Below are 22426 nucleotides of genomic sequence, written 5' to 3'. Positions count from 1 at the left end.
CATTCTTGATCAGATTCCAATAATCGAAGTGGAAGTAGAAAGTGGACCGAACTGAATATCAGTTGTGAGCTCGTGGATTTCTCTGTATAGCATTTAGTCTCATATTTCATTCTTGCATTTTGATTACGCATTCTCCTCTGTGAGAATGTCAAAAGCTGAAATGAACACAACACGTGAATTTTTTTTCCAAATTTTGCAATATTTCAGTCTGTATCATCTGCCACTCGGACCAGCTTCTTTCCGACGTTGTCACCTCGAAACAGGCCGCAGAAAGCCGACGGGACGCTCTCCAAACCCTGCGACACGTCTTCGAGGGCGCACATTTTGCCGCTCCGGAGCAGATCGGAGGTGTCAGTTATGAAATCGGGAAAATGTTGCAGGTAATCTGCCGCTAAGAAGCCTTGCACGGTGATCCTCTTGTAGATGATATCCAGAAATTCCGGCGCTGCTCGCCTTTGAGCGTCTGTGTATTCAGAGATTACACCGCAGACGGCAACCCTGCCGAAGGTGTTCATGTTGGCCACCGCGGCCTCGAGCATCTCAGCGCCTACATTGTCAAAGTATATATCGATTCCTTCCGGAAAATACCTGCTGAAGGTAAACAATTAAATTTAACCCTGCTTGCAGCTGTCGTGCAGGCTTCATTACAAAAAGGGTGCAGAATCGCAGCTGACCTCTTCAGGGTTGACTTAAGATCGGACTCTTGTTTATAGTTGAATGCATCATCAAAACCCAGCTTTTCTTTGAGCAGATCAACCTGTTCTACCCAGAATCAAAACACGGAGAGTGTTATTACACAGCGGAAGGGAAATGTCAGTTGCCTGAATTGCAAGTTACCTTTCTCTGGGATCCCGCACAGCCAACTACATAGCAGCCAAATTGTTTTGCATACTGGCCAAGAACAGATCCAACCGATCCGGATGCTGCTGATACGAACACTTTCTCCCCCTTCTTAGGCTTGCACACGTAGTGGAAGCCCGCATATGCTGTAAAACCACTGAGTCCTGCAACCATATAACAGCACCGTCTGAGGAAGGGAGGAGACACCAGACGACGAGATCACAAACTCTACGAGAGCTTCTTAGATCGACATTTAAAGGGCAAAGTGTGAAAGAAATTTATTAGTCATTACCCAGGACACCTGCGTGGTACGAGAGGGGAAATTCCTGAGACTCGATCTTCCTAAGCATGAATCCACCCCTAACCACGCTATACTCAGCCCAATCGAGAAGGCCAACCACCACATCCCCCTTCTCGAATTCCGGGTTGGCAGAAGCTATAACTTTTCCGATTCCGTAAACATCGATCCTCTGTAAAGACGAAGAACAATAAGCCTGAGTATGTTTTCGATCGGGCATGACTGAATAGAATCAGCCTAAGAAGGGACTGGATGAAGCAATTAAGGGGAACTTACGTCGCCGGGAACGAGGCGTAGCGAGAAGTTTACTGCCGATTGGGATGGGCTGTGCTCCTTCATGCGATTGAGCTGGTAAGGATCGATCGATACGTACAGATTCTTCACGACAACATCGTTCGAGCCTTCTAAAACAGTTACAGGCAGAAGATGTTTTCTGAGCTCGAAGTCGGACTCCGATGGGTGGCCTCCGACATGGGATTTGATCGTGACGAACGTGTTCTCCACCTCCATCGCTCGCTGTTATTCCCTCCGACGCTTTGACTCGTCTTATTTGCTTCCTGTTGCGACGGTGGGTATCTCCAGGACTTTTACTGGATGAGATCCTATCCTTAGCTCGTCAATTTCGTTCTTATGGTTTTATTTTGTTTGTTTTTGTTGTAACAGAGCAGGGAGGCCGAGAGAGGGAATATACTCCAGTCCTCGTCTTCAGGCCGGCAGCCCCAACCAGAATATATTGTGGGCGGAGGAAGGGGTTTGGTCCGGTCAGCTCTTAAATGGGTCCACTTGTATACAAATTGTTTACTAAATGGGTAAAAAATTATGTATTCACTTCTTGCATTGTTTTACATATAATTTATTTGATATGTATTTTATATTTTTGCAAAGTTTTAAATATAGGTTGGACTCGAACTCGAACTTGATTTAAATTTTAGGCTCGAAGCTTTGCTCGGCTCGATCTCATTTTCGAAATATTTAAATCACGCCCAACTCAAACATAGGCAGATTATATTAAAGCCAAGTACTTAACCGAAAAGACCGGCCTGTTAGGTGTGTAAAGCCAACTATTTAACCCAGGACTACAACAATACACATCCCTTAGGGAGAGAGCTTATTATAAGCTCTTTACGAGCCCAAGCCTAAGCTCCCTTGCTGCGAGCTGACCGTCCATGGATGGCCCCAAAGGCACACTCTAGCGACATTGGCCCGACCCACCTTTTTTGTGACCTTACCAATAATTTTAATCCAGCATACCAAATGTTAAACACCTAGTCAATACTACCAAAAAGACCAGTCTGTTAGGAGCGGATGTCATAGTTACTTAACTCAGGACCACAATATCTCTCTTATCGAGGCAATCATATTTGTTTTGGTAGACATGCTATTGGATTACATCTAGACAAATAGAAGCAGGGATTACTTAACCCTGATGGGAAGGAAGTCTCTTAAGTCTCAGTTACAAGGAATTTTAATTATATTAATCGGTAGATTTTGAGTGTAATTAAAATATGGGTATGTTGGTGTAAAAAAACGGGATTTGCCTTGCCTATGCTTAAGTCTTTTAAAGTCTCCCTTATGATTGGTTCCGGTCTCTCCGCCTCCCTTGCGCGAACCACCGGATGAAATCGCTTGACTTGGTCCCCTCTATTTCTTCCTCGCACGGCGGCATCCCCCACCCTCGCCCGTCTTCCTCCTGCCACGGTCTCTCTCCCATCGGCCATCCCCCTGCCTCACGAAGCATGCCAACAGCATCGTTCCGTCGGGCGGGGATTCGGCGAACTACGCACCACCCTCCCTCAGTTTTCAGCCATGAGGAAGTCTGCGGCCGCCGACGTCGAGAGGGGCAGGTCCCTCGCGCCTCCCTACGTCCCACCGCCTCTAGCCCAAAAGCCTTGGATTCCATGGCTTGTCCCAACCTTCTTCATCGCCAATATTTTGGCCTTTGCTTACAGTATGTACGTCAACGACTGCCCTGCCTCCGTCGCAGCTGGTTCCTGTGTCTTCTCTAATGTTCTGGGGAGATTCTCTTTTCAACCACTGACGCAGAACCCCCTATTGGGTCCTTCCATTCCCACGTAAGTTAACCCCGGTATTCCTTTCACTTTCTTCCTTTCCTCTCGGTTTTTTGTTGAAAGATCATGTTCGTGTTCAGAGTTATTTTTTGCTCTATCTTGTTTGCTTTTTGGATCTTTTGGCTTGGAATCGTGCCAGCGCGCGGCATGGCACAACAAGTTAGAACAATAACAGCTTGTCCCTGTTTTCTTCATCAGGTTAGATTTCGTGGGAGCTCTTGATTGGAGAAGAGTGGTCACAGAAGGTGAAGGGTGGCGCCTCATCAGTTGCATCTGGCTTCATGCTGGTGTTGTCCACTTGGCTGCAAATATGATAAGCCTTCTATTCATAGGTGTTCGTCTGGAGCGAGAATTTGGTTTTGGTAAGATCTCACTTTCTTGAATTCAAAACCTCGGCTTTTATATCCATCACCATTAATCATCAGATTTAACATTGGGTTAATACGCAAATTTCAGATTGGTTCGGAAAAACCAAATCAGGTCCGGATAGTAAAATTTTAGAACACTACAGCCTTTTAGCCCTTATAATGTGATTTTTTTTTTTTTTTTTTTTTGGGAACTTGCAGTAAGAATAGGACCCCTTTATGTATTCTCTGGCTTCGGTGGTAGCTTAATGTCTTCTCTAAAGTTTCAACCAAATATATCAGTTGGTGCCTCTGGTGCTCTCTTTGGATTGTTGGGAGCTATGCTTTCTGAACTCATCACGAATTGGACAATCTATGCAAACAAGGTGCTCTGCAAAATCTTAGCTCGATAACAAGTATAAATGTTCTATTTTTTATTGAAATTTAACTCTTGAATTCTCTCACGCTTTTCAGATCGCAGCACTCTTGACTCTTTTGATTATAATTGCCATCAATTTGGCAGTTGGATTTGTTCCTCATGTGGACAGTTCGGCTCATATAGGAGGCTTTCTTTCTGGGTTTCTTCTGGGTTTCGTTCTTCTCATTCGTCCTCAGTTTGGATGGATCAGCGGCAAGTACATTCCCCCAGGATATGATACCACCCACCGCGTGAAACCAAAGTTCAAATGTTATCAGTATTTGCTCTGGTGCACAGCTTTTGTCCTCTTGATTACCGGGTAAACAATAGTTAATTACTGCTTCCTCTTACAATTAGATTTTCCTAATGGTTTGATGATATGCTTAAAACTATCCAATTCGCGAAAGGGTTGTTTTGAATAAGAATTCTGGAGGATAAACTCTAATAGCATCTTTTAATTCTGTATTTTGTTTCTCAAGAACCTAGCATACTCGTTTGTTCACAGTTTCACTGTTATCGGTTCTTTCTTGTTTTGTAGCTCTTCTGTTACAAATGCCTCACTTCAAACCTAGTAAACTGATTCACAAATATCCTCAGTTATATATAATATTCAATCTCTCAATTTTGCAGATACGCTGGTGGTTTAGTTAAACTCTATAGTGAAGCCCCAGTTCACTGACATTGACAAGTCTGGAAGCTCGTCACCTGTAAATGCCATCACTTCTTTTACCCTTATCATCTTGCGATTTTGGTTACTGGATTTTTGTGATTGACCAGTTGTAAAGGGCTTTAAGCATTTCGGATGAAGAAACAGACAGGAAGGGATGCAGATGAAGACGACTGCTTGCATCTTTAGATAGTTTCAATGGGAGGAGGCTCAGAAGATGACCTTGCTAGTGCGGAAAACTGACCTGATTGATGGACGTCTCCATGGGTGAAAGCTTGAAAGCATTAGGATGCCCAGATTCCAATGCTTCTTTGGATTCATTTCTCCAGTGATCACCACACAATATTGTAGCCAAACTGCATAACGCAAATGCTAATGAAGATCATTAACCAAGTTCCTTTTAAAGGGCGGTGACTTTTTCCAGAAAAAAAAATGGCCTTCGACAGTAAGGATGTGTAATGTTTCCTTCTCAATTAATCACATTTTTCTAGAGCCTAATTGACAAATTACCGGAATTAATCCAAGCGCAGTTTTATAATATTCAATTTTTAATGGATGTCTTAATTTTAAAGAATGTTTCGTTAAAATGACTTAATTTCAAGTTTAATTTATATGCTAATAATATGTTTTCAGAACAAGAACACAACATCCAAACGGTATAATATGCTTACCAGTTGCCTTCTCTTCAGTTTGTTCATTCACCAAGCTTTCGCCTATCGCACTCTCATGGATCCTGTCACGTTGAACTATACTTTCATCTTCCCTACTTCGATGTCGAGGACTGTGGCTCCCGTGGCAACCTCTTATGCATGGGCGGCGCCACCTTTACCAACGGCGCCCTGGATCTTAACCCGGACCCTCAAAACGGCATCGAGTCGTCTGGGCTTGGAACAGTCGGACGGGTTCTATACGAAATTCCCATCCTCGTGAAGCCGGCCATGTTCACGACCACCTTCACTGTAGTTATCACGAAAGACGCCAATTCTACGAATTACGGAGATGGAATGGCGTTCATCTTGGCGCCGGCCCTGGACACTGTTGACAGCTACGGAGGGTTTCTAGGTCTCTTTAATCATTCAACAAAAGATAATATCAGTTTGCAAATTTGTTCTTTAGTTCTCTCTGTTAAACTTGATCGCATGTCACAATTTGCGGTTAATGCAAATTCAACAGGGAATGTCTTCAATCAATTTGCGATAGAGATGGACACTTACATGAGCGAGCTCCACCCCCCCCAACGAAAACCACATTGGAATTGATACAAAGAGCATAGAATCAGACGCGACGTTCGACCTCGACGACATAGGTATCGGATCTCAAGTCCGGAAGAGACTTGACGGTGACAATCACATCCAATGGCCGGAACAGGAAAGCGGCCCTTCAAAGCTCATTCTTGATCATCGCATCGACTTTTCTGCCTCCTTCCCAAAGTCCATGTACGTCGGCTTCACTGGCTCGACTGGTGGGCAGTCTCATGAGAAGCACTGGATACGAGATTGGGTATTATCCTCCATGGCATTGACACAATCTGCGGTGACCATCAGTAGGACGAAAGGCAACAGGAAGCAGGATATCTTGATCATTGCACTTTCGGTTTGTTCCTCGTCGTGTTGGTTTTGCTGCTTACCAGGAGAAAATGCGGGTGCGGAAACGAGGGGAAGGTGAAGAGGGATGACATAGAAAGCCGGTCGAGGAGGGCTGTTAATGGTCCTAAGCTGTTCTCCTTCAAACAGCTTTCGAAAGCAACACAGAACTTTGGTAAGGACAATCAGTTGGGGACAGGAGGATTTGGGAGCGTTTACAGAGGTGAAGTTTCCGATCCGCCTCACACCATCGCAGTCAAAAGAATATCCGCGACTGCGGAACAGGGGGAACGAGAGCTTCTGGCAGAGATATGCACGTTGTTGGGGCGACTCAGGCACAGCCACAAGAACATCGTCCAGATCCTGGGATGGTGCCATGAGAGCGACCATCTCTTAGCTCGTCTACATTTTTGACTGCTTATGTGGTACCACGTCATGATGCCACATCAGTAGAGTCTTACCCCAGTTTAAACTGTCCTTGTTGTCCTATCTAACCCAACATGAAGACCTCTCTAACCCTCGTAAAAGAAGGAAACAGAGACTCTCGGCCCCTCCTCTGTGCCCTGCAAACTCCTGCGCAGTCTACACTGTCCTGCGAACTCCTGCGTATTCTACACTGTCCTGCGAACTCGTTGGCACATTATTCGGTTTGAGCGTACGCTTCCCGGCTTCCTGCCCATCTCCTTTTCCTTGTAATCTATCCGCCCCATCTTCCGATTTGAACTCTCCTTCTGAAGGAAGCTTACTCATCCGAACGGCACCTCTAACGCTCCACTATGGGTTCACCGAAAGCAGAAGTGGAACTTACAACGGACTCGGAAAATGAAAAAGATGAAGTGCTCGAAGAAGACGAAGAAGAAATTGAAGAAGAGGAAGGAGAATCTGTAGGTGGGAAAACCGAAAGACTTCTCAACGAAAGATCGAGCCTTAGCAATCTCATCCGCCGCCTCTCCTCTGAGAATGTCGTTCTGCGGGTCCATGACATCATAATCAAGGGCAACACTAAAACAGCGGACTCCGTTATCGAGTCTGAAATCCATGACCTCAAGACCGCCACCTCAATGCAGGAGCTCTTGCAGGCTGCCACCATCGCTGCCGCTCGTCTTCGCCGCCTTGACATCTTTGAAGCCGTCAATATAACACTTGATGCAGGACCACCCGAGCTTCCAGAAACTGCTAATGTAGTCGTTGAAGTCGTCGAGGCAAAAAACCCAATTACAGGAGATGTTGGGATCTTCACAAAGCCTGAGGTAATCGGACTCGGAATGGGTTTTGTGTGGGCTGTAGAATTGGGTCGTGTGGCGTGCGAAATTTGAGTTTTAGATTTTTCGGAGAAAATGGTCGCTTTATGAACTAATTTGTTCCATTTTACGTTTTCGGATCAAAGGTGTGTTTCTCTCTATTGCTTGATGAGTTACTGATTGGTTCTTGAACTTGTATTGGTGAATATATTCTGGTTCGTGACGTGCTTTGAGTTGTCCATTCTTGCAACCATAGATGCAACATTGTGATCATAGACTAAGGAACGGGTGCCATCCGTCTCTTTAAGAAGCTGCAGTGATCTTCACATTGTAAACTAGTTCATGTAGATAAACGATCAATTTTATGGAGCAAACATGTTTTATTTATAGCTGGGCTAGCTGTGTGGGACCTCCAAGCTGACCTCATCTGTGCCTTGATTTGCTTCTTGTATTTTGTTGCATTATGAGACTCATTTTGTTGTATAGTCAATAGAATGCATTTGAAATGAGAGACAACCTCTTTGAACTTTCCACGCTAAGGAAGTGTAAAGATGTCTAATGGTTGTTGTGGTGTATGAGGTTGCTTATTTCTCCAAGTTTGTTCTGACTTCAATCCTGGCATTGTCGTCTTTGTTGAATGACCATGATCGGGTTATACTTTGAAGCGATTTGGTTGTGACATGAAAATTATTTTTCTTATTTAAAATGTTTTCAGTGTTTTATAGATTAGAATTGTAACATCTGCAATTCTAATAAGATAAAACAAAGTCTTCTTCTTAAATGTGTTAGAAGATTTAGGCAAACTTGGGTATCATTGTTGTAATAATCTTATATTTTTTGTCTCTTATTCACTCCTACTAGGGTGAAGGGTATACTTATAATATTGATACCTTTAGGATCTATAAATAAAGCTTAAAGAGGAGGGTTTGGACAAGTCCACAACTCTAAACTTCCTCCTTTTCTCTCCTCTTCTCCTTCTTCCTTCTCTCCATCATTCCCTCAACGTTGAAGACTAATACTATGGAGTCTTGAAGTTAACATGGTATCAAAACAGCCTTTTCAAATTCCGTGATTAAGTGCTCGAATTTAGGATAGATCATCATCCTCTCGATTTGTTCCTGGAATGATTTGGGACAGCAGCTAAGTACTCTTCATGGCTTTCTTGTTTTTTCCTCTACCTGAATGTTTATATGTATGAGAGATGTCTTTACTTCAGAGATCATGCTTTTCTTTTATGAGATTTATGAAGAAAAGTTTGAAGTTATTCTAATCCATGCCTGCATAGCTCGGTTCATGAGAATACTGGCTATTTGTTAGGTTCAAAGAAGACTGATATTAGTATTTCTGGAGTGGTTTTTGCAACAGTTTGTTTCTGGAATTTCATGGCTGGATTGAGAGTGTTGTGTTTGGTAAATCAATAATTTAATTTGCTGCATTAAGAAACCGAGATGTGGATGACGTGTGACTGGTTTAAGTCACTCTTTTAGTTGTTCTTGGTTGTCCTTTGTTGGGAAAATGGAAGAATGTTGAGTTCTGAAAATCAGAACCAGGTGGATTTCTTCTTGCTTTCTTCTTGGCTCCAACAGGTTGACCTCTCCAGGTCTGATCTCAAAAGTTTATTTTTGGATAATTGCTGTTATTACTTAACAAAATCCAAAAAGTTTCTCAAAGTTTTATTCTTGGAAAGTTGCTGATTTTTTGCTTAAACAAAATCTAGAAAGTATCTCGAACTTATTACTTGGAAAGTTGCTGTTATTGATCAATAAGGTGAGGAAATTAGTTACTTGATTTAACGTTGTTCAATTAAAGAAGTATCTATGGCAGGCGATTTTGATCTAGGATCAGATTCAAAACGTGTGTTTCTTCTCTGGTTATGAGAAATCCTTGCAGCATATGAACAAAATGTTGGAGCAGCACTCAGTGTACTTATCCCCTTATGAAGTGAGTAGCCTCTCTCAGCCTATCACTCGGAGAAATCTTTTCAAGCTTACTGGTCTATCCTTGAAGCTTTACCTTCGATTTTAATCTTGGTTTTAAGAACTTGTTTCAATTATGTAATTACATCTCAGAGATGTTCATATATGCATCAAGGACCGTGAAGTGTTTTCGTTGTTTGATTACATCTCAGAGACGCCCATATCTGCAGCAACATTGTTTTCCATTCGTCCTTATCACACTTAAGGACTTTCATCTGCTATTATGCATTGCTATCTGTTGTTAATTAACAACAGTAACGTGGAGCTTAAGTCTGAAGCTCTATTGTGAACTTTCTGGTTTGATTGTTTGTAGTAACGAGGAGTTGGAATTGTTTCCAAAGAGAAACTTTCTAGTTGAAGGTATTATATCATTACAACAACTGTTGTTGTGTCTCCCTGGTTGAGACATTATCATTTTGAGAAGAGTAAATTGTTTGAGACCACAAATATCTTCTCCTATAGATGCTTGATATAACTTACAATGGCTCTTCAAAACCTCAAAGGTACGAGAATGATCTCTATAGAGGACTTTGAACTAATTAAAAAAATCAAACATATGATGGCTCATACTACAAACCAAGCTTCCCCAACCAAGACTTCTCCTATTGCTGCTACTACTATAATAGGTATGGTTTCGGCTACTTCTCCATCTTAGATCATTAACCCTGGGACCTCTGAGCACTTGACAGGTAATGGTGCCCTCTTGAGTTTTATCTTTCCTTGTTTGATTGACAAGTTTGTTTCTATAACAGGTGGATCCCAAACCAAGGTGCTAGGGTGGGGTCCACATTTGCTACACTACCCTTCATTTGAAAGATGTCATTTTTTATCCTGAGTTTTCCTTAAATCTTTTATCCGTCAGTCAACTAACAAAGAACTTTAACTGGTCCATTATTTTTCCCCCTACTTCTTGTGTTCTTCAAGATCTGAAGACAAAACAAGTTTCTAGTAGAGGCCATGAAGAGGGGGTGGGGGGAGGCTTTGTTATCTCGATTCTCCAGCACTCACAACCACATCTAGTGCTCAGCATATGGCTCTTTAGTGGCACAATAGGTTAGGCTATCCATCCCTATAATCTCTCAAATAGATGATTCCTTCATTGTATTCTATTTCCAGTATGAACTGTGAAGATTGTCAAGTAAACACCAACTCAGTACTTATGCTCCTCGAAGTGAACCCAAAAGTGTTGCTCCATTTTCTTTATTTCATACTGAAGTGTGGGGACCCATGAACATCCGTTCAAAGTACTTCATTACATTTGTTGATGATTTCTCGCAGGTTACATGGTTGATCTTATTAAAAGAAAGATTGGAAGTCTTACCTCTCTCTAAGTGTTTTTGTGCCATGGTGTCTACTCAGTTTAACACTATCTTGAAGATCCTTCGCTCAGATAATGCCAAAGAATATTTGTCAACGGACTTCCAATCTTTTTGCAGAGATAAATGCATCATTCACCAAACTTCTTGCATCTACATACCATAACAAAATAGTGTGGATGAAAGAAAAAATAGACACCTTCTTGAGGTTGCCGGTGCTCGACTAGATCATATGCATGTGCCTCATTTCTATTGGTCACATGCCATTCTTACAACCTGTTATCTTATTAACAGGTTACCTTCTTCGGTGCTTGGTAATAAGACTCCATACTCTCATCTCTTTCCTTGTGATAAACCATTTTTTTCATCCTTTGAGAGTTTTTGGGTGTACATGTTTTGTTCATGTTACATCCCCCTATTCTATTAAATTGGATCCCAGGGCAATTAAATGTATTTTTTTGGGTTACTTTTGTACTCAGAAAGGATGTGTGTGTTACAATCCTTCTCTCAAGAAGATGTTTGTTTCTAGTGATGTGACATTCTTTGAAGAGTAGTCCCTTTATTCATCCACCGGTGCCCCACGTGGTTTTTCTATAGCAAATGAATTTCCTAAGCCTATTGTACTGATTGATGACTGCTCAGTTCATGGCTGTGATGATGTATCTGCTCCACCTCCTGAAGCATTGGCCGACACTATTCAAATCCCTCTGAGTTAAGTTCTCCATTCCCACCTCTTATTTTTTCCCCTCCTTTTGATACTTGACCGATTGCTCTTTGGAAAGAGCCTCGGGCATGCACACTACCATCTACCTCTCACCTCATTGCTAATTTTTTATCCACCCATTGATTATCCCCATCTTGTTGTCAGTTTTTTGCCTCTATTTCTTTTGTTGTTATTCCTTAGTCTTATCAGGAGGTCCTACAACATCCAGGATGGAAAACAACCATGGATGAAGAGATGGCAACTCTTTATGAGAATCAAACGTGGCGACTTGTTCCCCTACCATCAGGCAAAAAGCCGGTGGGTTGTAAATGAGTATTCATTGTCAGACAGAATCCGGATGTCTCCATGGTCTGCCTTAAAGCCCGACTTGTGGCTAAAGACTATACTCATGATTATGGGATTGATTATGAGAAATTTTTTTCTCCACTTGCCAAGCTCAACCCGGTACTCTTTTATTATTTCTTGTTGCTAACTCTCGATGACCTATTTTTCAGCTAGATGTGAAGAATGTCTTCCTCAATGGCAATATTAAGGAGGAAATTTATATGCAGCAACCACCTGGATATGTGGTTGCGAGGGAGTTGGTATGCCGCCTAAAAAAATTATTATATGGTCTAAAGCAATCTCCGCTGACTTGGTTTGACAAGTTTAGTCAAGCAATGCTTCAATTCGGGTTCACAAGGTGCTCTGTGGACCATTCTATATTTGTCAAGCATACTAAGAAAGGTGTGGTATTATTTATTGTGTAAGTGGATGATATTATTTTGATAGCTAGTGATTCCGATAGCATTAGTCAACTCAAACACAAGATATGCTATGAATTTAAGAAAAAATACTTGAGACTACTTACTACTTCCTCGGTATTGAGGTTCTTCCGTCTAGGTATGAAATTATCTTATCACAGAAAAAATATGTTCTTGACTTGCTTAAAGAAACAAGAATGATGAGATGTCGCCCTGCTGACACCCCTATGGAGACAAGTACAAAATTATGTGCTGGCTCGGGAGAAGAAATTGATGTGGGCAAGTACCAAAGGCTAGTTGGAAAACTTATATCTCACTATGACTAGACCAGATATTTCCTTTGTAGTCAGTGTGGTCATTCAATATGTGCATAAACCTCAGATGTCTCATTGGCAGACATTGGAGAGAATTCTCAAGTACTTGAAAAAAGCACCAAGACAAGGGCTTCTTTATATGTGTTATGGTCATTTAAATGTTGAAAGTTTTGCCGATGCGAATTGGCTTGATCACCAGATGATAGAAAATCTACTTTCGTGATATTATACTCTAGTTGGAGGCTATCTTGTTACATGGATTGTCACTCTATGAGAGAGAACTAAGCATATCGAGGTGGATTGTTACTCTATGAGAGAGAAGTTGCAAGCAGGAATTATAAGTCTTAAACATGTCTCAACTCATAGATAACTTGTTGGTATATTCACAAAGTCAGTTAACTCCAAGGTTTTCTCCATTGCGTATCAAGCGGGGGATATATGATGTCTTTTTACCTCCTGCTTGAAGGGTAGTATTAGAAGATATAGGCAAGCTTAAGTGTAATTGTTGTAATTATCTTATTTTTTTTTGTCTCTTCTTCACTCTTACTAGGGTGAAGGGTATACTTGTAATATTGGCACCTTTAACATTTATAAATAAAGCTTGAGGAGGGTTTGGACATGTCCACAACCCTAACCTTCCTCCTTTTTCTCTCCTCTTCTCCTTCTTCCTTCTCTCCTTCATTACCTCAACATTTAAGACCTTAATACTATGGAGTCTTGAAGTTAACAAAATGTATCATTCGGTTGAATCAAAATTCCCAAAGTCTTAGGTTATTGCTTTTTTGTTTTGCCTGTTTTCTTTAGAAATTACTTTAGTGTAACAGTATTTTCTTTGAGTCAGTTGTTGTGAGAAAATAAAATGATTGAAACTTCTCCTTTTCTGGATGATTCGGAGATTGGGTTCCTAATGTCCACCACTTTTAACTGTCTTGAATTATGCATATAATGACCCAACAAAATTTATCTATTGTAGGCAAAATCATGGTTAATTGAAGGATCATTGAAGTTCAAGAACTTGTTTGGACACGGTGATATCTGGAAATTTTCTGGTGCCTATGGGTGGGATCAAACAGGTGAAATAAGCACTGGGTTGTCTTTACCTAGAGTCAAAGGACTATGGACTCCTGTAATGGCTCGAGTATTCCTACTTTCTCAAGATTGGTTAAAATTTTCGTCATACAAGGAACGTTTATTGGGGCTCTCAGTTGGCTTGCTTTCAACTCAGCATCATGACTTGGATTACAATCTTATATGGCGCACTTTAACTGATCCTTCACACATGGCATCAAAATCAATAAGAAGGCATCTGGGCCACAATCTTCTTTCTTCACTTAAGTACACATACAAGATTGATCATAGAGATTCACAGTTGAGGCCAACTCGTGGTTATGCCTTTGTTTCCAGATCACAAATTGGAGGCCTGGGCCTTGATAGTAAGAGTTTGAAATTTTTGCGCCAGGTATCTCACTCTCTTATGGTCTTTTCTGTACTGTTGGGATGATATTGATATTTATTAATTTTTATGATCATGCGTTACATATGTTCAGTTTATAGTTTTTATTTTTGTCATATTTCCCTTTATTGATTGCTGAAGCTTAATCATGGAAATTGGATATCAATAGTGTTGTGAGCTCACATTATTAGCTTGTCAGAAACTAAAATATGGCACAACCAACTGCAGATAATTAGTTGGTTAAAGATTTAAGTGGTGGTTTGTTTTTTGCATAGGTAATTAACTTCAAAATTTACATTTAATTGCTGATTATGTGCATTGTTAGGAGGAATACTTGTTTGGACTCTTTTGTAGACTGAATTATTTGTAAACATCATCACTGGAGCTTTGGCCCATTTGAATGATTTTTAGACATTCTATACGAATAGTTTACTTTTGTCATTGTATTTATGTTTCTTAATTTAGTTAGTGATCTTGTTGATTGAAGTGTACAAAAGTTCAGAACAAGTATTGTTAAACTTCCCCAATAGATTGACAAATAAGCTTAGAAATATTGCAAAATGTTTTTGTATGGGTTGTTGTGAATAAAGACTTGAACAAGACCAACCAAATGTTGGGGCTGGCATATAGTGGATCAGAATGAAAGAATGAGCTTCCTAGCCAACCTGCACATAGTGGGGATAAAGCTTCTATAATAGTGATGATTGCATCATATGATTCCTATACTGCTTATTTTTTTTTATCTTTTCCTCTGTTAACAACATGAGTAATGCAAGTTTATAGAATCTTCAAAAGAGACTTGGTATTCTTAACTTACTAAATTACTTTTAAGAAAGAATGACACGTTTATGGAAGTAATGGGCAGTAAATTTATGGATCTGCATTCCTTGATGTTTGGTAATCTAAAAGTTTTTCTTTGAGACAGCTGAAGAATCTTAATTCAATGACGTTTTATTGGCACTCATGGGGGATTAATTAGGTGTCAATAATAGACATGGATTGCACATGGTGAATTGGTTAATAGAATGAGAGTGTTACTTGTAACCAGGTTGGTTTCTCCTTAAATAAATCCTAATTAGGGGTTGAGATTTCCAAGCATACCTTATTCAAGGAAAAATACCTTCCTTGAAGAAGGTAAACGTAGGAGGAATATCCCCTTTTTAAGTGGATTAGTTATCCTGCAAATCCCCCATTTGATAACTTCTCATCAAAATTTCTCAATTCCATCAATATCCCTTGAAGTATTTCGAGAATCTGTAAGGGGAAACAGAGAGAAATTGTACCTTGTCGATTGGCATGGTGACAATTGTTATAGAGCAGTTCATCCCATGGGAAGTAACCTGAAAATTGTGTGATGTGCCTGATAAGACAATTTATTTTGTCTCAAGTTGTGTTCTAATGCTCAGAGAATTGGTTGATGCCGATCTACTAAAAGGGAAATCGTTTGATCAGCTTGACCATATATTTTCTGTAAGAGCTGCTTGAAGTTGGTCCAAAAAATAAGTGATAGAAGATTTTGGAGCAAAAGAGTGTGTGCAAACCACTAGATAAATGCTTTTCATGTTATCAAAAAACATACTCAAATGGTTGGTAACTAGCTGAATCTTGTTCCATGATAGAGATCGATTTGAATACAGGTGCTTATTCGTTTGATTGAAGATTTGCTGGTACAAAGGCTTCAAACGTTGTGCCTTGGGTTGGGTTACTGGCACATTGGGGGGGGGGGGGGGGGGGGGGGGGTGGGAAAACAAGCAGTGGAAGTAGGCCCACAAAATCTACGGTGGAATTTAGTCTCTTATGAGGTCTTGGGTTCAAGTATCACCAGAGGTAAGGGGTGTGCATGTAATCAACATTAAAAAAAAAAGGCTTAAAAAGTTGGTGGGAAAACAAGCAATGGAAGTAGGCCCACAAAATCTACGGTGGAATTTAGTCTCGTATGAGATCTTGGGTTCAAGTATCACTAGAGGTAAGGGGTGTGTGCATGTAATCAACATTAAAAAGAAAAAAAGCTTATAAAGTTGACAGGAAAACAAGTAATTGAAGTAGGCCCACAAAATATATGGGGAAATCTAGAAGATTGTGAGGTATCCACGAGATAAAAAAGGCTGTTATTGTTGTAAAAAAAAATGCTCAAGAAGCTCAAAAACCTGTTTTTTAAGTGGATAAAAATTAAGCCAACTTTAGGAATGTGCTATGACCATATCAATGATATGTTGGACTATTTTGAAAGAGACGAATTAAATTTTTTTTTATGGCATGTCAGACACCATTTTGTGGTCAGAAAAAAGCCATTTATGAAGTTAGTCACAGAGATTGAGCATCTTCCTTGTTCCATTATCTTAGGCAACGAAATATTGATGGTCCTATGCATTGAGCATCATATTCCATCTTTGTATGAGTGTTCCCTGCCTTCTAGCAGTTTGCAATATTGATGGCAGTTGTAGAGGTTACCCAGGCCCTGCTAGGAGTGATGGTGTCATCCATGACTTTCAAGGCTACATGCTTGTGATCTGCTCTTCTCTCTTTGGCAACTGTGACTCCATGAAATAGAGGCGGGAGTCCTAGGGATTGAAGGAGTATGCCACCCACATTTTGAACCCTCTTGTTGTGGAAGGTGACTTCTGCTATCATCAGTTGGAATCTGACAGATTTCCATCGTTTGATTGCCTTCTCCACATTCTTGATATGATCAAAGACATTGCTTCTCAGCTTAAAATCACGTGGAATTGCACTCTTAGATCACCTAAGAACATCACCAATTCACTAGCTAGGGCTTGTTCCTTCTGACAACATCTCATTGTAAGGGGTGTTTTGCCTCTAAATTATTGCATACTCCCTTTATTATTTTTTGTTCACGTTTGATCCCTTTTGTTTAATTAATGTATTTGACTTCTTTTTATCTCCTGTAAAATATCTTTCTCACCATGTCCGTCAGAAACATTCTGCCACCAGAAAAGGGCAGTGGACGTATCTGAAGCTGTGCTAGAAAACATGTCTTGCATGGCTAGGGCTAGGTTTTCGTTGCTTGTGAAATAAGAAACAGATTATTTTGATCGGAGGGCTCAAGTTCAATCTACGATGTCCTAAAAGGCTGATGAAATTGATCCAGAAGACTTTTTCTAGGTTTTCCAATGCTGTGCACTCAATGGATTTCATAATCATGCGAATGTTGGCAGAGATAGGATGGGTAGGTCTCTACAAGAGTGGGTCAGCCAATTAGGGAAGAGGGTTTTGAGAGAAGCACCGGCAAACGAAAGAGGTGAAAAGGTGAGCAAGAATACCATTCTTTCCACCTACTCAAGTGATCTAGAAATGCATAAAGTGGACTAGTCAAAGTGAAGTGTGCTTCATACCATATTTTAGGAGAGCATTTCTACTTTGACAAGGATTGTTAAGAATGAAGCATGCAATTTCACCTTGGAAGGAGGGCAGCTAGGTTTGAGGACATTGTACATGGTTCTTGTTTGGACTCAGCTTCTGACCTTTGTGGTGGGACTCAGCTTATGATTTTTTTGCCGAAATCTCATTACTCGTTGTGGGAAAGAAATTGGGCATGAGAAGGCTGTTCAAAAGTTATTGAGGCAAAACTTTTTGACTGGTCTTCATATAGGAATCTTGGGAAGGGAAGCTAGTCCTCAAACATTTGAAGTAGATTTTTTTATGGCTAATAGGTGGGTCTTTGAAGGACAGTCCCTCTTGAATTGGATTAATTATCGCCCATAATTCTCTACTATCAGTATTTTCACTCGTTTTGCATGCTTATTCAGGCTTTTCTTGTTAAATGGTCCTGGCGATTTGGGGCTGAGAAAGAGTCTTTGGAGGAAATTTGTTTTCTCCAAGTACCAGATTTCCGCGGATCTCCTTCTTCCTGCAGAAACCGGGCACCATCAGGTGCCTCATACCTTTGACAATAAATCAACAAATAATGTCCAATCATAGCCAGGATATTAAATTTGGTGTAAGGTGGGGAACAAGAATCTGTTTCTGGCTAGACAATTGGCTAGTAGCCAGCGCATAGCCGAGAAATTTCCCTCAATGTCAGACTGACCAATGATATGTCCTGTGTGGTCAACCAAGCTTTTATCATGAGGGAAGAGGTGACTGGAAACCGAATCTTTGAGGGCCATTGTTTGAGCGTGAAATGGGCTAGATGAACCTCCTATTAGTGAAGCTGAATAATTTCTATTTGAAAGGTAGTGGAGAGGACAAGTTGTTGCAGACAGCTGAAAGCATAAGGACTTTTAAAGTGAAATCATGCTATAAGCTAATTGCCAAGGTCTCTTCTAGAATTCCCACCTTGCCAGCCATTACTTATTGATTAACTGCTCCTCCCAGAGTTAAAATTTTCATATTGAGCTTGCTAAAAGGAAGAATATTGATGTGTGACCAGCTACAAAGAAGAGGGATGCTCTTAAGTAACATCAACTGCAAGTTATGTGACCAGGTAGATGAAACAATTGACCATTCTCTCCTCCACTGCCCCTTCTCCAGTTGCAAGTTCTGTAACCAGGTAAATGAAAAAATTGACCGTTCTCTCCTTCACTTCCCCTTCTCCAACGAGGTCTGAGCTTTCCTTCCTTCGTCATTCAGGATGCAGTGGTCTTCTCCAACAAATGATTCACTTATCTGGTCTTCTTTTGCCTCTGGTGTCTACGAAGTCAAATGTGGCAACCAGATAACTCACACTACTAGCTCACCTCCCCACCCAGCCTGCCATGCTTGGAATCTTGGTGGTGTTCTCAAAACCAAATTCTTCATTTGGAGTTCCATTCAAAACATAATTGGTAATCTAGTCAAAAGAGGGGTGCTGGCATCTAACCTGACGTGCCTACTCTGCGGACATGAAGCTGAAACAGTGGACCTCCTCTTGACATTGCAGTGTAACCAGAATCATTTGGGCTCAACTGATGCTTTTCTTCCTCGTTCCAGCAACTTATCAGTCAATTTAGCTCTATCCAATTTCCACTTCTGGGTAGGCTCCTTTGGGAAGCATACCTTACCTACACCCCCTGGATTGTCTGGAATGAAAGAAACTACAGACATCTGCCTCTTATATTGTGGAAAGGCTAATTGATGAGATCAACAATCCAGTCATCTCTTGGGCTTGCACCCGCAGAGAATTCAGCAATCTCTCGTGTAACCAGATCGGAAGCAATTGGAGACTTGTCTCTAGCATGTCTGACCCCTCTATGCAATGGAAAGCTCCAGCAGTTGGAAGCATCAAGTTAGATTGTGATGGGTGCTCCAAAGAAAGCCAGGGTCTTTCAGGATTTGGTGGTGTCTTCAGGAATTATAGGGGGATATCCTACTCTCTTATGTGTGACCCCTTGGGTATTTCTGACTCGAGAAATGTAGAACTACATGCTGTCTTCCATGGTTTGAGAATCTACAGCAATTCGTTCTCTGAGCCCTAGATGTTGAGGGCGACTCCCTATCATCAGCTGGTGTAAAAATAGTAAACCTCCATGGAGACATTCCAAGCTTCAATGAGATCTTCAAGCTGGCCTTTAGAAGTGTTTCTGCTTGGTCACATGTAAAAAAATCTGTAAACAGCTTAGATGATGAGCTTGCCAATGAAGGGGTTGGCCTGCAATCACTCGTTGTCTATGGCCTCCGCTCTTGATGTATTTCCTTTGCCTTTTGGCTGTCAATACATATTCGCCTTTTTCAAAAAAAGAATCCATCCTCTCTCTTAAAAGGTATGCAAAACTTTATAGAAGCATTGCTTGGTGCTGTATTTTCTAATTTCAAACTGAATTGTTTAATTTGTTCCTGTATGTGGTTCTCTGGGTCTCGTTAGGTACAACTTTCTCTCTCTCTCTGTTTCACTTTCTGTTCTCAGAAAGTTCTCATTGTCATGTTCTTGAAAACCTTGTTCGACATGTATTAGGATTGGTCACGTAAGAAGCTTTTCTGTCCACCCTGATATATTTGCCAGTTCAATCTTTAAGTTGGGTTTTTCAGGCCTTTCCTTTAAAGTTGGTTTCATCCATTGTTTGGTAAGAAAAGGAATGCCAGTTCCAGGATGGGGAGCATACAAAACTCTAGGAAGAAGGTATTTATCCATCCATTTTAGGAAAAACCTTCTAACGTGCTGCTACCATGAGAAACTTACAGAAAACTGGAATAAATGTTTTTTTGTCTGTGTTTTTTGTCTTTTCTTCTTTTCTTGTGAAATGGTAAAGTGACTTCTTGTGGTCCTGATGGAGACAAGGTTTTGTAGTATATTCATGATGAAAGCACATATGCAAGAGTTGATGCTTAAAGCTACTGGAGAAGAAATAGCCTAAAAGAGTTAGGGTAATAAAATAAGGATATTGGCTCGATTGGCATCATGATCTTTAGACTAATCTATGGTGGTCTCTGTAGAATTAATTGACACTTGGCATGCAGAATAAGTGATGTTCTCTCTAGGTCAGGTTGGTTATGAAGCTATTTGATTAATGGACTACTTCCGTGATATTTAGTAGAAAAAGAATAAAGAAACTAGATAAGAAGTGAAAACTGACAAAAGATTGAAATGCACTTCAACCAAGTAACAACATAAATGTGGAAGACGTGCTCTGGCCAGCACATTGGTGCTTCTAACTCTGGAACATGGAAAAGCATCCAGAAATGGTGCGATGTAATGAGAAAAAAAAAAAAGAGTATAAAAAATAATATTTCTTATCTAAAGAGGAAGTATTTTAGTAGTTCTTTTTGGTTTATCTGGTTAGTCTTGGGAAACACTGCTGTTTCTTTCTGCTGATATAATTGGATGCAGATCCTGTTAGGTGCACAAATCCCAGGCTCAACTTTCTGAACTGCTCATAGAGCTTGAAAAATTAGATCTCTTTAAAATGTTTGCAAGTTTTTTTTTCCTCTGCAGTGAGATTAACCATCTGAGGTTGTGTTTGCCATTGATCTTTTAGTAGGAGCCTAAAGACTTGGTTTAGAACTGAACCGATCATGGTTAGCAAATTGCAGGTTAAAAGGCAAACCTCTGAAATTAATTTCAGGTGGAGCTGGATAACGGAAGTGGTGTGGTTCTTACTAAAAAGACCTTCAAGTAAGCCCTCTGTGGAGAGATGCTTTGGTTTGGGATCCAGTAGAAACTTCATTTGGTGGAGTCATTTAAAATCCTTCTGAGAACCTTTCAGTTGTTCACATTTACATGGTCATAGTTTCATATCACAATAGCAAAACAGAGCTACCTTTAAAGAAAACATCAAAATATGTTGAGCCCGTCCTTTTATTTTAAATTTTAAATTTTTTTGTTTCAACAATTGTTACTCACTGTTCCTGTTACCACTGCTTTTGGAACAGGAATTTGATCTCCGTTATGCCATTCCATTGGGTTTCTATCGCTCTGCCCTCAATTTTGGAGTGACCGCAGGAGTTCTCTTACCTTGGGGAAAAGGTTATATGAACATGTCCACTCCTGTAGCTGAACGGTTCTTCATAGGGAGCCATTTATCTCCTGTTTGCAGCTTAGGTGGACCATCAGCACTGTTTGGCTTCAAATGTAGAGGATTGGGACCCTCTGACTCCAGAAGGTTCCTTATTGACGAGTCCAGTAAAGATGATTCAACAGCTGATCCTGGTCGGGATGCCCTTGGAGGGGATCTTGCTGTCACAGCCTTTGCTGACCTTTCCTTTGATTTACCATTAAAACTATTCCGGGATGCAGGGATCCACGGGCACATGTTTGTTTGTGCTGGAAATCTTGCTAAATTGACTGGAGGAGAGTTCCAAAATCTTTCGCTGAAAAAATTTGGCGAGTCTTTTCGAAGCTCAGCTGGGTGTGGCATAATTATTCCAACCAAGTTATTTCGTGTAGAGGTTTGTTGTCCTTCCATTAAGTTTGAGAAATTTTGGTGGAACTGTTCTTAAACTCTGATGCTATTCCGTCTTCTATTTTGGCAGATTAATTATTGTTACATATTGAAGCAGTTAGATCACGATCAAGGAAAGACGGGTATTCAGTTCAACTTCTCATCACCATTTTAAAAGAACTCAAGGAGGTGTACCATCTTCAGTAACTGAGGCCTGTGGCTCATTTTTTGCTTGGGTGATATTTATGTGGATGAACCAGAGAGCAGAAAACCTTATTCTGTTGAGAGTTGCAAGTTTTGATTGAAGGAGTCAGGTGTGACGGTGGGATTTAGTCTTTCATTTCTTGGGGGCTAAATTGCTAATAGGAAACATAACAAAATATGGTTTTTCTTATTCCTATTCTTGCCCATTTTGATCCCCAACCAAATTGGTCACCAAACTCGTCTTAGTTACCTTACTGAGCCTTCCCATAAAGAGCAAGTCAAACTATACAATGAGGAGCTGCACATTGTAAAATTGTTTGATACCTTTGTAAGTGTAGATAAACATGCCGCTTTAAAAGTCAAATATGTATCTCTAAAGGGGAAGTGAGTTGTTCAAAGACTATCTTAGAAAAATTATCACT

The 22426-nt window shown here is 40.6% G+C and overlaps 3 protein-coding genes and 1 long non-coding RNA gene across 5 annotated transcripts; 3 read left to right on the top strand and 1 right to left on the bottom strand.

Annotated features, from left to right (window-relative positions):
• On the bottom strand, positions 1-1797 carry LOC137946160 (2-alkenal reductase (NADP(+)-dependent)-like). Of its 2 annotated transcripts, none has more exons than XM_068792370.1 (5): positions 1415-1797; positions 1133-1310; positions 838-1004; positions 675-757; positions 1-591 (listed from the first exon to the last, which is right to left on the bottom strand). In XM_068792370.1, the coding sequence occupies exons 1-5, from the start codon at positions 1646-1648 to the stop codon at positions 204-206; spliced, it is 1050 nt and encodes a 349-aa protein (XP_068648471.1). In that variant the 5' UTR covers positions 1649-1797; the 3' UTR covers positions 1-203. The 2 variants fall into 2 exon arrangements, with proteins under 2 accessions (XP_068648471.1, XP_068648472.1); XM_068792371.1 differs by having other exon boundaries at positions 3-588.
• LOC137946161 (uncharacterized) lies at positions 931-2010 on the top strand. The gene is made up of 2 exons (XR_011111047.1): positions 931-1706; positions 1802-2010. It is a non-coding gene; the product is annotated as an uncharacterized lncRNA (long non-coding RNA).
• A 934-nt stretch (positions 2011-2944) lies between these two features.
• On the top strand, positions 2945-4648 carry LOC137946705 (RHOMBOID-like protein 5). Its single transcript, XM_068793020.1, has 5 exons — positions 2945-3210; positions 3406-3569; positions 3774-3937; positions 4026-4288; positions 4600-4648. The coding sequence occupies exons 1-5, from the start codon at positions 2945-2947 to the stop codon at positions 4646-4648; spliced, it is 906 nt and encodes a 301-aa protein (XP_068649121.1).
• Positions 4649-6790: 2142 nt separating this feature from the next.
• On the top strand, positions 6791-22194 carry LOC137945938 (uncharacterized). Its single transcript, XM_068792045.1, has 4 exons — positions 6791-7469; positions 13507-13992; positions 21292-21807; positions 21892-22194. Exons 1-4 carry the CDS (start codon positions 6996-6998, stop codon positions 21973-21975), a joined length of 1560 nt encoding a protein of 519 aa, XP_068648146.1. The 5' UTR covers positions 6791-6995; the 3' UTR covers positions 21976-22194.
• The last annotated feature ends 232 nt before the right edge of the window (positions 22195-22426 follow it).

This window comes from Aristolochia californica, unplaced genomic scaffold, assembly GCF_029961685.1.
Source record: "Aristolochia californica isolate CCGP_79_NKW_82.1479 unplaced genomic scaffold, dmAriCali1.0.hap1 SCAF_12, whole genome shotgun sequence".
Lineage (NCBI taxonomy): Eukaryota > Viridiplantae > Streptophyta > Magnoliopsida > Piperales > Aristolochiaceae > Aristolochia > Aristolochia californica.
This window is presented reverse-complemented; position numbering and strand designations above follow the sequence as displayed.

Bases quoted from the DNA above. Each gene is read 5' to 3' on its own strand.
- LOC137946160 (XM_068792370.1), bottom strand. From the start codon at position 1,648: ATGGAGGTGGAGAACACGTTCGTCACGATCAAATCCCATGTCGGAGGC. The intron at 758-837 runs GTAACTTGCAAT...TGGGTAGAACAG, and splicing joins GTGCGGGATCCCAGAGAAAG to GTTGATCTGCTCAAAGAAAA. The intron at 592-674 runs GTCAGCTGCGAT...GTTTACCTTCAG, and splicing joins CTTAAGTCAACCCTGAAGAG to CAGGTATTTTCCGGAAGGAA.
- LOC137946705 (XM_068793020.1), top strand. From the start codon at position 2,945: ATGAGGAAGTCTGCGGCCGCCGACGTCGAGAGGGGCAGGTCCCTCGCG. The intron at 3,211-3,405 runs GTAAGTTAACCC...TTTCTTCATCAG, and splicing joins TTGGGTCCTTCCATTCCCAC to GTTAGATTTCGTGGGAGCTC. The intron at 3,938-4,025 runs GTGCTCTGCAAA...CACGCTTTTCAG, and splicing joins GGACAATCTATGCAAACAAG to ATCGCAGCACTCTTGACTCT.
- LOC137945938 (XM_068792045.1), top strand. From the start codon at position 6,996: ATGGGTTCACCGAAAGCAGAAGTGGAACTTACAACGGACTCGGAAAAT. The intron at 13,993-21,291 runs GTATCTCACTCT...CTTTTGGAACAG, and splicing joins GTTTGAAATTTTTGCGCCAG to GAATTTGATCTCCGTTATGC. The intron at 21,808-21,891 runs GTTTGTTGTCCT...CTATTTTGGCAG, and splicing joins CCAAGTTATTTCGTGTAGAG to ATTAATTATTGTTACATATT.